Source organism: Chiloscyllium plagiosum, unplaced genomic scaffold (assembly GCF_037043375.1).
Source record: "Chiloscyllium plagiosum isolate Xiang-an unplaced genomic scaffold, Cpla_swu_hap1 HiC_scaffold_20, whole genome shotgun sequence".
Taxonomy (NCBI): Eukaryota; Metazoa; Chordata; class Chondrichthyes; order Orectolobiformes; family Hemiscylliidae; genus Chiloscyllium; species Chiloscyllium plagiosum.
Genome location: NW_028270158.1, coordinates 50,171,181 through 50,184,698, shown reverse-complemented (window position 1 = coordinate 50,184,698; position 13,518 = coordinate 50,171,181). Strand labels below are relative to the sequence as shown.

Here is a 13,518-nt window from a genome sequence, read left to right as displayed (position 1 = left end):
GTGGCAGATAAGATCATAGCTCAAGCCTTTTATTGTGCCGTTGTTGTCTAGGTAATGGAATTGGCCCATCAGCAGGTCAGCTCAAGCTTTCAGCCAAGCAGCTGCATTTAGTGAAAAAAAATTACTTCTCTGTTCAACATTTTTGCTGATGGACTTGTAAAACCTTTCTCACAGATACGTAGAACATTCAATCCATAATCATTTAGAAAATACATGTGTGATTTGCTAGGCTAAAACCATCAATTGCACACTTGCTCTTGCAGGGTCAGTGCAGACGTCATGGGCCAACAGATCTCCTACCTTACTGTGCCTCTGGTGTGTGCTTTGTATCTTTATTCTGTTTGTGAAATAATCATTTTCTTGTAATATTATCCTCATTTGGAGGATAATCAATTACTAATATTTTAAGTATTCAATAACAAATCAGAGCTACAATCTAGATTTCAGATCAAGGAAATTCAAGCCATTGTACTAAGCTATACCTGCCCGTTTTAAGTCCTCACTCGTCCTGTATTCTGAACAATCTGTTTTCTGAATATTTAGTTTCCATCATAGCATTCCTCCTGCACACCATTTACAGTGAAAAAATAAAACAAATTATATCTTGAGACACTGCACCCATAGATCAGAATTTCCCCAAGAAGATATGAGCTAGAAAAGCATACTGAAAGCAATCTGTCTGTCACAGGTCATTAACTTCAGGAAGCTGGAAACAGCCTATCTGCAGATATCAAAATCTCTAGGCATCCTACAATAGAAGCCAAAATTGTTTTGTCTTTGTCCTGCAAACACCAAATTGCAGGGTTTTTTTTAACTTCAGAAAGTCAGATAGACTTAACATGGAGCATGAGTAGACATGTGTTATATGCTGAACAACATTCCATTTCTAAATGCTTCATAAACATTGGTGTTTAGCTATATCCATGACATAGCCATGATAAAAGTTTATCAACAGTCTTGACCCCAGCACTAAATCTAAATTGTCACACTGCTGATTCAAAACCCAGTCCAGGAAAGGCTATGTGCCCTGACAAATCCTAGCTGTAAAACTGAAAACCACCTCCAGAGCTAGCAGCACCTGTACCAACGTTGGTCAAGTACAACTCCGACTGGCATCTAACCAACAGGTACATGGTATGTGCTATCCACAGAGTGCAAGGCAAATATATTATAGCCAGTTACCACCCTATAAGTTATAAAGTCATAGAATTGTACAGCACGGAAACAGACCTTCCATTCTGAATGATCCATGCTGACCAGATATCCTGAATTAATCTCGTCCCATTTGCCAGCATTTGGCCCGTATCCCTCTAAACCTTTCCCATTCATGTACCCATTCAGATGTCTTTTAAATGTTGTAATTGTACCAGCCTCTACCACTTCCTCTGGCAGCTAATTCCATACTTGCATTAAAATCTGCATGAAAAAGTTGCCCCTTGGGTCCCTTTTAAATTTTTCCCCGCTCACCTTTACCTATTCTCTCTCATTAATAACATGATGGAATGTGTCATCAACAGTGCTGTGAGATGCACTTGCTCAGCAACAATTTACTGGCTGATTGCTCAGTTTGGTTTCCTCCACGTCTACTCACCTCCTGACCTCATTGCAACCTTAGTCAAAGCATGGACGAGAGAGTTGAGTTCTAGAGTGAGGTGAAAGTCACATCAAAGCAGCTTTTGAGCAACCCTGGCAAAATGTGAAGTGGATGCAAATTGGAGAGAAAGCTTTTCACGAGCTGGAGCCACGCAAGGATTTCAGTGTTGGTGGTCCAAGGCCCAACCATCGTCCGCTCCTTCTCGGTGATCTTCCCTTCACCACAATATCAAAATTAGAGATGGATGTTCATTGTACAATTTTCAGCACCATTTCTGGCTCCTGAGATATCGAGCAGCCAGTGTTCAAATGCAGCAGTACCAGGACAACGTTGAAGCTTGGGCTAACAAGTGATGAGTAATATTCACAACACAAGTGTCAGGCAATGACTATCTCTAATAAGCAAGAATCTAACCTTGGTGTTCAACAAAAGTGCGATTGCTTCCATCAAGATTCTGGGAAACTACCATGAACAGGAACAGCCATTGAAAAATTATAGCTATGAAAGCAGATCAGAGGCTAGGAATTCTCTGGTGAGTAATTCCTCATTTGATTACCCAAAATGAGACCACAATCTGTAAGTCAGAAGTGTAACAGAATACCTTGCCTGGATGAGTGCAGCTTCATCAATACTTGAGGATTTTTGACACCCAATCCAGGACAAAACTGTCTGTTTGACACATTGCTTATACCTTCACGTGCTCATTCCCTTGCTTTTTGGTGCAGTTGGCAAGTGTGTGTAACATGTGCAAGATACACTACAGGTACTCGCCAAGATTCCTTTGAGATCACCGTTCAAACCTGTGACCTCTACAATATGGAAGGACAAAGGTCGCAGATGCATGGGAACACTAACCCTTGTAAATTCCCCTCCAGGTAACACACTATCTTGACTTGGAACTATATCAACTTTACTTTACCATCGCTGGGTCAAAATTCTGAAATTCTCTTCCAAAACGCAGTGTGGGTGTGTTTAAGAATGCAGCTCATCACTACCTACTTGAATGCAATTGAATGATGGGCAATAAATGCTTATCCTGCCAGTGAGCCTCATTTTGGGGAAAAAAACTGGACGAGCAGAAGTTTTCACCAACTAAATATAGGAAAGGCCAAAGCTATTGTTTTCAGTCCCTGTCACAAGCTCTGTTTCCTTGCAACCATCCCATCGATCTGCACACTAGCTCTCTGATTCTGAATCAGACAACTCAAAACCATAGTTGTCAGGATTGTGATGAGCTTCAGATCACATATCTATACCTTCACTAAGAACATCTGTTTCAAACTTCATTCCATCATGTGACTTTACTTTTGCCTCTTACCAATCAACTTTTAAACACTCCTGTTTTCTGCCAATTTAGGCCAATTTCCAATTTAAATCAATCCTTTTGAGGGCTTTGTTTTCAGGTGCAAGCTCTTCAATTCTATAGCATTTAGTTAGCTGTCCTGATATGTCCTTCACCTATTTCCAGTGGTTGCCCCAATTATATGCCTGTGAAATGTCTTTGGCTGTTTTAAAATATTAAAGATGTACAAGTTATTCACAATGTTGCTCTATGAACGAGTGCTGCAAAACCTTAACTAGAGAGTCTACTTTGGATAGTTGTTGGGTTCGGGAGCTCACTTTGCTGAGTCAGATATGCTTGTGTCAATTTTGCCTCAACATGCCCATGTTATGTTAAGTTTTTGGTCAATTTTAATTGAAATTTTTGCAAGGATCTTCAATTTTACTGGACTATTCAGTTCATATTCATTCATTCGTAGCTTAAAATCTGCTATTGGAGAGAACTCTATATGTAAATAAACAGGAATCACTCAATCAGTTAGAGGCTGAGGAATTTTGTGTATTTTGAGATTTTGTTTGGTGCAGTTTACAAGTCAAATTGCAATGTTTCCACAAGTCCATTACTTCTGATATCTTAATTGGCTTGGAGGAAGGTAAGCAAAAGTCACTGAACTTGGCTGGGATAGAAGATCCTGAATGCCAAACTTTGTTTTTATCAGAGCAGACCTGTCTGGTGCTCTTATTGATGAGCATAATTTCCGCACAGCTACGTGGTGGGAACCACACTTAGCTATTAGCGTTAAGGACTTCCTGTAAACAAGACAGCTATAAATAAATCTGAAAAAGATAGTCTCTCCAGAAGGTAATTGAGTCCTTGGGCAGTAACACTTTTTAAAAAAAAGTCTGCAGGTTTTAAGCATTTTTTTCACATTGCCACAATGTAATTGTAATTTATATTCAAGATGGTTCATATCACTACCTCAGGGAGGTCAAACTCTTGCAGGAATGAATTTTGCATTAAATTTCAACAGTTTCCAATGTTTAAGATATGACCTTAGCATTTTATACTTGCGGTACTGGCTGAAATAAAGCGTGCAGCTTAAATGCACTTCTTTCTACATTTAACTAAAACAAAACTGCATCAGATGGTTATGTGATTTACAAAGTCATCTTACTTGTGAATTATCTATTGAATTTTGTCCATAGAGGCTCAAGATAGTCACAGAACTTGAGGACTGATGTTAGAATGAACAACTGCACTTCCACTCCATTACAACATATTTTCTGTTGAGACTGAAGAGATTACCTTTTTCAGATTTATTTAGTGTAATAGTAATAGTTGTAGCTCTAAACAGTCAACAACTCTAAACTGAATCAGTCAACAGTTGGCACTAAATTGTAACCAGGTGCTATTAAGTGATATATGAGATGCTAAAGATTATTCACCAAATGGATCTAGCTACTATAGTTTATACACATGTATAAGTTGACCTTATCCCTCGTGTCCTCAACTATATGATAAACCGTTTAAATGCATCAAACTGAGTACCAGAACCAGGCTATCTTGCATATGAATATCCTAATGGTTTATGTTACTGTTCCTTCCGATTCTAGACAAGCTTCATTAGAGTAATGGTATAATTCTAACTCTGTTTACACAATAATTGTTCAGAGGCTGTGATGGACTTCTGGTTCCATCTGAGTAATTTTAGTCTCCTTGCACTGATTAAATAGTAAAGGTTACTCAAGTTCAATGAAAAAATCTGTTTACAAGTGTGCCTGCTACTTTGTAGAGATGAATTTTTATGTGAATCAAGGAAGGACAAAGGAATGGAATATTTTACTACTATTTGCAGCTAAGTGTGGTCAAACCCATCTGTTCTCTCCTTCTCAAAGTTAAGTTTATGTGTGGCGTTTGTGAGCAACGATGCATTAAAATACTCCCACGTTAGATGCTAACACTAACCTTGAAAGAATCTGTTATACTGCACCAATGTCACCATTTTGTTGACTTTGTAGGATATTCTCTTCAACTTAATAGCAAGTGTAGCACCGGGTTGGGAGGGTATGGTAAGGAGCATGGAAATGTAATCTGACCTGCAGTTCACTGCAACTGGTGACTGTTGCAGCAAGACCAATACCATTCATCTGCTCTGCTAAAAATGGAGAAACTGACCATTAAATCACATTGAACACAGCAGTGTTAAATTCAATTTTCAAAATTCCCCTCTATGAATTCTTGGGAAGTAAATTTGTCATTTAACATTGGCCTTGCTGAAGATGCTGTTTGATAATGTACTAGAATTTGTGTGTCTGATGGATCACAATGTGATGTAAATGTTTCTGTTTATCTGAACCACTAGTAAGGCTGTATCTTTGGTTTTTACATAACATTAAGGAATTTGGAATTCCTATCAGTTCTGGACATAAGTTTGCTGGCTGAGCTGGAAGGTTTGTTTTCAGACATTTCATCACCATACTAGGTAACATCATCAGTGAGCCTCTGGTGAAGCACTGGTAGTATGGCCCGCTTTTCATTTATGTGATTAGATTTTCTTGAGTAGATGTCATTTCCTGTTTTTTTTCTCAGGGGGTGGTAAATAGCTGTTAGCCAAACAGAGACACACACGAGAATTCCTAGAAACATGGCATTCCAACCGGAACTCTATCAACAAACACATTGACTTGGATCCCATTTACCACCCCCTGAAAAAAGAACCAGAAATGACATCACCACAAGAAATGACATCACTGAAGAAATCTCATCACTAACCAAAGGAAACCTAAATATAAAAATAAAAAGCAGGCCATACCACAAGTGCTTCACTGAAGGCTCATTGATGAAGTTACCTAGTATGGTGACAAAATGTCTGAAAACAAACCTTCCAGCTCAGCGAGCTAACCTACATCCAGAACCTTGACCTGAGCTACAAATATTCTCAAAACTCGCTAATTCATATCAGTGCAACTTCTCTTTTAGGCTCAGTAGTGAGGCTGATGCAGAAGTGACTGGGCATTCTGGTGGTGGTTCTGGTGGATATCTGGAACATGTTTTCAAACATGCTGCTAAAGAACTGTTTGGAATTGATGTACATGAGATTACCTATAAAACACTCAGGTTGGTGGTTTCATCCTTAATGAAATTTATTTTGCTTTTATTGTATCCTTGATTAAAACAAAGTTTAATTCCTCTTTATTACTTGGTAAGTCCTGTACGTAATAAGTCAGACAGACACTAAATTCCCTATTTCATTCTTTACCGAGTAATGCTGAGCCAGGAGATGGGCTCAGGCTGCTTCAATTTCCTTTTAGCTAGCAAGGAGAATATTGCTCAATGTTCTTGCTCCTGGCTGCAATCCAGTGACTTACCATAAGTAATGGTCAGATGAGGACAGTGTTGGACTTGGCTGTGTTGTGCTGATCATCAGATAACGAGCTAATATTGAACCAGGTCAGCCTTGGTCAAACAAAATAAAGTAGCTCAGGAAGCATTTACAATCCTTAATTCAATACCTGGCCTTTTATAACAATCAAGTATCCTTCACTAATTTTGCGAAGGCTAATTGTTTTAAAACTATTCAGATTAAATAGAATCCCCTTCAGTGACTGCATTGTCAAAATAGACCACACCTATTGTTACTCTTACAGTGGGAGTCAGTTTAGTGCAGTTGGCCGGACAGCTCTTTCATGATGCAGCATGATGGCAATAGTGTGGGTACAGTTGCTGCACTGGCTGAGGTTAAACCACCACCACACCTCTAATGAGAGGCAGCCCTGTGGTCTGGTAACAGTGTGGCAACTTTATCTTTTGCTGTTAAAATTCACTGAATCTACCTTAGTTTCTATGTGGCAGTCTGACCTCACAGAATATTGAAGGAAATTACCTGTAACTGAAGGGACTTTAAATCTCAAGTTGTGAACCCTGCTCTCCCGCACCCCATAACTTCTACAATGTCCTGTGAGTTTAATGTCTACATATCTGATCAATACACTTCTGTTTTGTACACTACATCTATAATTAGCCAAATAAATTTGAAAGGAGGGCCCACAATGGTAGAAGTGCTAAAGTAATGGATCCCATCAATTCATTTCACCATGGTCATCAATATTTTCCTGACTTTGTCATCTGTTAGTCGCCTTTGTCCAAGAACCCGCGGAAAAAAAAATGCATGGATAATTTGGACATCCTACAGAAATATCCTGAAGAATAATCTTTTAAACTGTACCTGCTCAACAAGAATATAATTTTATTATCTTTCTTAAGCTGTTGTAGCTTTCTTAAATTTGTCTGTTTGTTGTTAACTAAACTAAGAGTCAAGGCAACAAACTCTCAAGAATTGTTTCACCTGCAGTTGCTTAATGAGTTGTGGATATTGTTGGATGCAAAGGTTGTGACTTAACACTGAAAGCCAAAGTGAAAATAGGAAACATAAAAGGTTGAAGGTACTTTGTTGTATAGAAATCCTGTTCAAAAGTACCCCTACCTGATGTTTCATTGCAATTCACAGTTTCAGCACTGACAATTCTTCAACAAACTATCCTGACGTCCCTATTTTCTCCTTTCCCTTCAGTTTATCTTCCAGCATACCAAAAACTTACAGTGGCAGAAAAATTTCAGTATAACTGTGATCCGGCAATAATGTCTCTAATCTTGCTTTAGGAATAAAGATTTTCAGGAGGTGACACTGGAACGGGATGGAAGTGTTCTCCTCCGTTTCGCACTCGCCTATGGATTCCGAAATATTCAGAACCTAGTGCAGAAGTTGAAGCGTAAAAAATTGACTTACCATTATGTAGAGGTTATGGCTTGTCCCTCAGGTAAAATTTTAAGGATTTCATGGTGACGAGAAGCAAATTATGGTGTCAGTATGAACAACGTTTGCTTGGCAGAAAGATAAAGTCTGACCACTCGAGTCTACAAGAGATTTGTTTTGAAATCCAATGTACAATTTCAGGTTTTTTGTTTTCCTGTACATTTTCTTGTCCTGTAAAGTTTAGGACTTTCTTTTGAGTTTTTACAAAATTCTGGTTGATTTTTCTTTTCCCTGTAGTATCGCAGATGAGTGAGGAGCAAATGTAAACTTGAGGTCCATGGAGCTTTAGAAAATGGGTGCTAATTGGATGTGAAATAATCCTCATTTTAAAGTAATCTACTATATCTTTGTTTTCAACTTTCTGCTATTAATCTCTTGTAATGGGAAGTGCATGTGTAAAATTACAATACTGTAATTGCACATCACTACCAGTGGCAGTGCTGGAGTGTCTCAGCTGAGGCTTGAAGGTTCTAATTTCCAGGGTGATTTGCAATTGCCACTTTCTGTTCTAAATGTAGACATTGAAATGATTGGACAAAGATTGACAAGAAGTGAAGCTTTAAACATTTTAGTAGTTGATTCCATAAGGCATTGCATATAACAGGAGGTAACTTTTCTTCTCCTGAAGAAACTTGAACAGGTGGGGATAATGTATCCTGTCCTAATTGTTATAGTTCCTTTGTAAATATTCTAAATTACAATGGAAACCTACTTCTGTAGGCTTGTTACTCTATTATTACATCCTCTTCAAAGTTTAAGAGCTGCCAGCGGAAGTGGCTCTGCCACTTTAACTGGCTCAAAAGTAGAAAACAGAGGGTGGTGGTGGAGGGTTGTTTTTCAGACTGGAGGCCTGTGACCAGTGGAGTGCCACAAGGATCGGTGCTGGGTCCTCTACTTTTTGTCATTTACATAAATGATTTGGATGCGAGCATAAGAGATACAGATAGTAAGTTTGCAGATGACACCAAAATTGGAGGTGTAGTGGACAGCGAAGAGGGTTACCTCAGATTACAACAGGATCTGGACCAGTGGGCTGAGAAGTGGCAGATGGAGTTTAATTCAGATAAATGCGTGGTGCTGCATTTTGGGAAAGCAAACCTTAGCAGGACTTATACACTTAATGGTAAGGTCATAGGGAGTGTTGCTGAGCAAAGAGACCTTGGAGTGCAGGTTCATAGCTCCTTGAAAGTGGAATTGCAGGTAGATAGGATAGTGAAGAATTCGTTTGGTATGCTTTCCTTTATTGGTCAGAGTATTGAGTACAGGAGTTGGGAGGTCATATTGTATTTGTACAGGACATTGGTTAGGCCACTGTTGGAATATCGCGTGCAATTCTGGTCTCCTTCCTATCGGAAAGATGTTGTGAAACTTGAAAGGGTTCAGAAAAGATTTACAAGGATGTTGCCAGGGGTTGGAGGATTTGAGCTATAGGGAGAGGCTGGACAGGCTGGGGCTGTTTTCCCTGGAGCGTCGGAGGTTGAGGGGTGACCTTACAGAGGTTTACAAAATGATGAGGGGCATGGATAGGGTAAATAGACAAAGTCTTTTCCCTGGGGTGGGGAAGTCCAGAACTAGAGAGCATAAGTTTAGGGTGAGAGGGGAAAGATATAAAAGAGACCTAAGGGGAAACCTTTTCCACACAGAGGGTGGTGCGGTATGGAATGAGCTGCCAGAGGAAGTGGTGGAGGCTGATACAATTGCAACATTTAAGAGGCACTTGGATGGGTATATGAATAGGAAGGGTTTGGAGGGATATGGGCCGAGTGCTGGCAGATGGAACTAGATTGGGTTGGGATATCTGGTTGGCATGGATGGATTGGACCGAAGGGTCTGTTTCCATGCTGTACATCTCTATGACTCTATCACTCCCAAGTGGTGGAGGCTGGCATAATTAGGATATTTAAAAGGCATCTGGATGGGTATATGAATAGGAAGGTTTAGAGGATATGGGCCAAATACTGGTAAATGAGTCTAGATTAATTTTGAATATCTGGTCAGCATGGATGAGTTGGACTGAAGGGTCTGTGTCCATGCTGTACAGCTCTATGACTGCAACAGAATCAACTGGGAAAGAGTATATTTGCAAGGTAATAAAGACAGTTTCATTATAAATCTGGACATGTGTGCATTGTAAGTTCCTCTATCAGATTTTGTTTTATGGATTATAAATTTCTTCAGTAATGCCATATTTCAGTTGAAGGTATGGTATTTAATTGACCTATTGAGACATATTACAACTGTACAGTAATTGACATTTCAACTTGAACGCAATTATCTACAAACTAATGTAAAGGTTAAAACAGACTTCCCAAGGGCATAGTTTTGCTTCCTTCCAAATATAACTCAGAACTTTTGTTAATGTACTAATTTCTTCTGAAAACTAGGTAGTAGTTAATCAGATTTTGTTGCTGCCGGTAGGTTGTCTCAATGGTGGTGGCCAGATACGAGCAGAGGGACCTGAGTCCAGTAAGGATTTGTTGCAGCAGGTTGAGGAACTCTACACAAGTGTGAAGGTCCAGGCACCAGAAGCAAATGAATCTGTGAAGAAGCTCTATGAACAGTGGCTTGAAGGTGCTGACAGTAGCAAGTCTTTGAAAATGCTGCACACACAGTACCATGCTGTGGAGAAATTGAACAGTGCTCTGAACATTAAATGGTAAAGGTATCTGAAATGTCAAAGTCTGTACTGAAAATAGATGCCATTGAAAAGATCTGCTGTGATACTTTTTATGTGGAGACAGGCATTTGGTGAATTATTGAATTTTCATGTTTCGAAGGAGCAGACCTCCAGTTTACAAGTTCATGTTTAACTTCGTCTATACTGATGTTCTGTCTGTTCGAAATAGAAGGGCGATGCCATTATAGCTCACTGTGAGCTGTAGGATTGTCACTTGTGCAGATCAGGACAATCAAATGATAATAAGTTTTATACCTTCTGTCTAAACTTAGTTCTGTAAAGCTGAAATAGCTTTCAAGTTAAAGGTAGGAGGAAATACTTCTAAGGCATTCTGTCCTTTAAACTAATTGAACACATCTTTCTGATTATTTTTTCCCTTTGCCAAGTGGGGACAGGCAATTATCTGCCTCTCCAGTGTTCAGCTCTCTGTAGTGCTGTTCATCATGAGCAAATTGCTGATTGTTCAGATGACAATTCCAATCAATGGCAGTTTTCATTTCCCTTCCCCTCTGAAACATGCAGGTAGGAAGTACAGGAAGTTTCTCGATCTGGTTCTGGCTTGTAGTCAGGCAGTGTCCGTACTAGGAAAAAAAATCAGTATCAGCCACCACCACCACTTGGAAATTTCTCCACACTTATTTTGAAAATAAACCAGTGCCTTATGTTGATTGCCTGAGCAGGAGAGGAAATTCTTTAAGTAAGTAATACTGGAAACTGCATCATATTAATCACCATTAATCTTGTAAGTTACCAAGATTTAGCAAATATGTTATGTTTTATGCGGTTGACCTACTCCAGTATATTTTCTGATAAATTCAGATGCTGAAAAATATTGACTGCAGCCTTTGCTGAAGAGAATATTTATTTCCTAATTTCGCTCTCACCTGGGGACATATATGAATAAATTACATTTTAATAATATTGTTAAACAGGAGGAAAAGGGTGAAATACTGCTACAAAGGGAAACTTAAAACGAGATAATGCAAATATGGTTTTATCACTGATTTTTTTACAAATTGTAAATTTGATTTTGTGTACAGTCTACTAAAGGTGCTGTGGAGTGTGTCATTCAGCAATATACTTTATGTAATTCTGTAAATGGTAAATGTAATTATTTTTAACTTTCAAAATAAAGTGTGGAAATCCTTTATTTTACATAAATGATACTTTATAAGAATGGATGCATCAAATGATTATACTGTTAATAGTCTATTAACATTACAACAGAAGACCAAATTTTATGTTGTGATTATTTACAGAAGTAATTTTGAAGAATTAACTTGTCATACTTCAGTTAAGTGGAAGGTCCCGTGAGCAGGGAGATTTGTTGGGGTAACTGTATCATAACATTTCTAATCATTTTAGTACTAATTGTGTCTTCATTAATGGTGTACAGTAGCTGGAGTCATGTGCAGTAGTTCATTTAAATTTGGGAGCTTTTAACTCTGATTCTGTCCTATGATTATGTACAGATCTAAATTCTAAATCATTGAGAAATCCTATCAGAATAGTCAAGTCCTCTTCTCTAGCGTATTCATTTACAAAATTAGTTGCAGCATTCAGTACAGATTCAGACTAAAGGAACGATGAATGATGAAAGAGAAAAATTGCAAACTAGTTTAGTTCAATGCAACAACAAATTAGTAACTTGCACTTATGCAGTGTATTGGTTTGGAGTCTCATATAGTGTAGCTGTTAGGAGCTAAATTTCTGCCCCTCTGATACGTTGACTGTAAGGAGGCCCAGTGTTGTCAAGATATGTGCCCAATGACCTGATATTTGTGTTGTCCTTCATGGAGGAAAGCAACATGGGATCCCCACAACTCTTCAAACAGTGGGTGAGATCATGGTCATACTAGTTGAGTCCTATGACGAACTTGTGCAGTTTCCAAAATCTCTCTCAGCCATGACTCATCCTCATTAACTTACACTGGCTTCTTGTATTGAATTTAAACTAATCCTACCATGACCTCAACCACGCAATCTTGATCATTTGTTCTACTCTGATAATCCTCCCTACACTCCCCCACTTCCTATCTCTCTGGCTTTAGCCATTTGTATAACTTTGTCTCTTCCCATCCATTGTGGGCGGCATGGTGGCACAGTGGTTAGCACTGCTGCCTCACAGCGCCAGAGACCCGGGTTCAATTCCCGCCTCAGGTGACTGACTGTGTTGAGTTTGCACGTTCTCCCCGTGTCTGCGTGGGTTTCCTCTGGGTGCTCCGGTTTCCTCCCACCATCCAAAGATGTGCAGGGTCAGGTGAATTGGCCATGCTAAATTGCCCGTAGTGTTAGGTAAGGGGTAAAGGTAGGGGTATGGGTGGGTTTCGCTTCGGCGGGTCGGTGTGGACTTGTTGGGCCGAAGGGCATGTTTCCACACTGTAATCTAATCTAATCTAAATCTATATAAGGGCAAAAACTTTGTTATTTAAAAGTAGAATACTGCGGATGCTGAAAATCTGAATTAAACATGCAGTAGGTCTGGCAGCATCAGTCTTGAGTCCAATACAATACGGTTCTGCAGAACTGAAAGGACAGAAATGGTTAATTTTTTTGTTGACGAGGACAGGAGGAACAAGTGGAACAGAGTCAAACAGCACAGAAACAGACCCTTCGGTCCAACCACGCTGACCATAATCCCAAATTGAACCTGCATGTACTTGGCCTGTGTCCCTCTAAACCTTTCCTATTCATGTACTTAGCCAAATGTCTTTTAAACATTGTAACTGTATTTACATCCATCACTTTCTATGGCAGTTCACTCCGCTTGCTGTCAAAGTGTTACGTATATTTGATTTTGTCATTTTTAAATCTATCTTCTCTCACTTTAAAAATATGCCTCCTAGTTTTAAACTCCTCCACCCTAGGCAAAAAATCCTGTTGTTCACCATATCTATGCCCCTGATGATTTTATAAACCTCAATTAGGTCACCCCTCAAACTCCTACGCTCCAGTGAAGAAAGTCCCAGCCTTTCCAGTCTATATCTCAAGACCTCCATTCCCAGCAACATTTTGGTAAATGTTTTCTGAATCCTCTCCAGTTTAACAATACCCTTCCTATAAGGTGAGGGTGCACAGAGCAAAAAAACGATATGAAGTGCTAATGGGTGGTAAGTGGGAGGTACAGATGTAAAATGCATTTCAACAACGCT

The 13,518-nt window shown here is 39.2% G+C and overlaps 1 protein-coding gene across 3 annotated transcripts in view; it reads left to right on the top strand.

Moving 5' to 3' along the window:
• Positions 1-11,514, top strand: part of ciao3 (cytosolic iron-sulfur assembly component 3) — a 28,730-nt gene extending 17,216 nt beyond the window's left edge. For all 3 annotated transcript variants that reach the window (XM_043711306.2, XM_043711307.2, XM_043711308.2), the window contains exons 9-11: positions 5,856-5,993; positions 7,536-7,693; positions 10,108-11,514. In XM_043711306.2, the coding sequence (XP_043567241.1) occupies positions 5,856-5,993; positions 7,536-7,693; positions 10,108-10,349 (538 nt within the window). In that variant the 3' untranslated portion in view covers positions 10,350-11,514. The remainder of the gene's footprint in view (positions 1-5,855; positions 5,994-7,535; positions 7,694-10,107) is intronic.
• Positions 11,515-13,518: the final 2,004 nt, after the last annotated feature.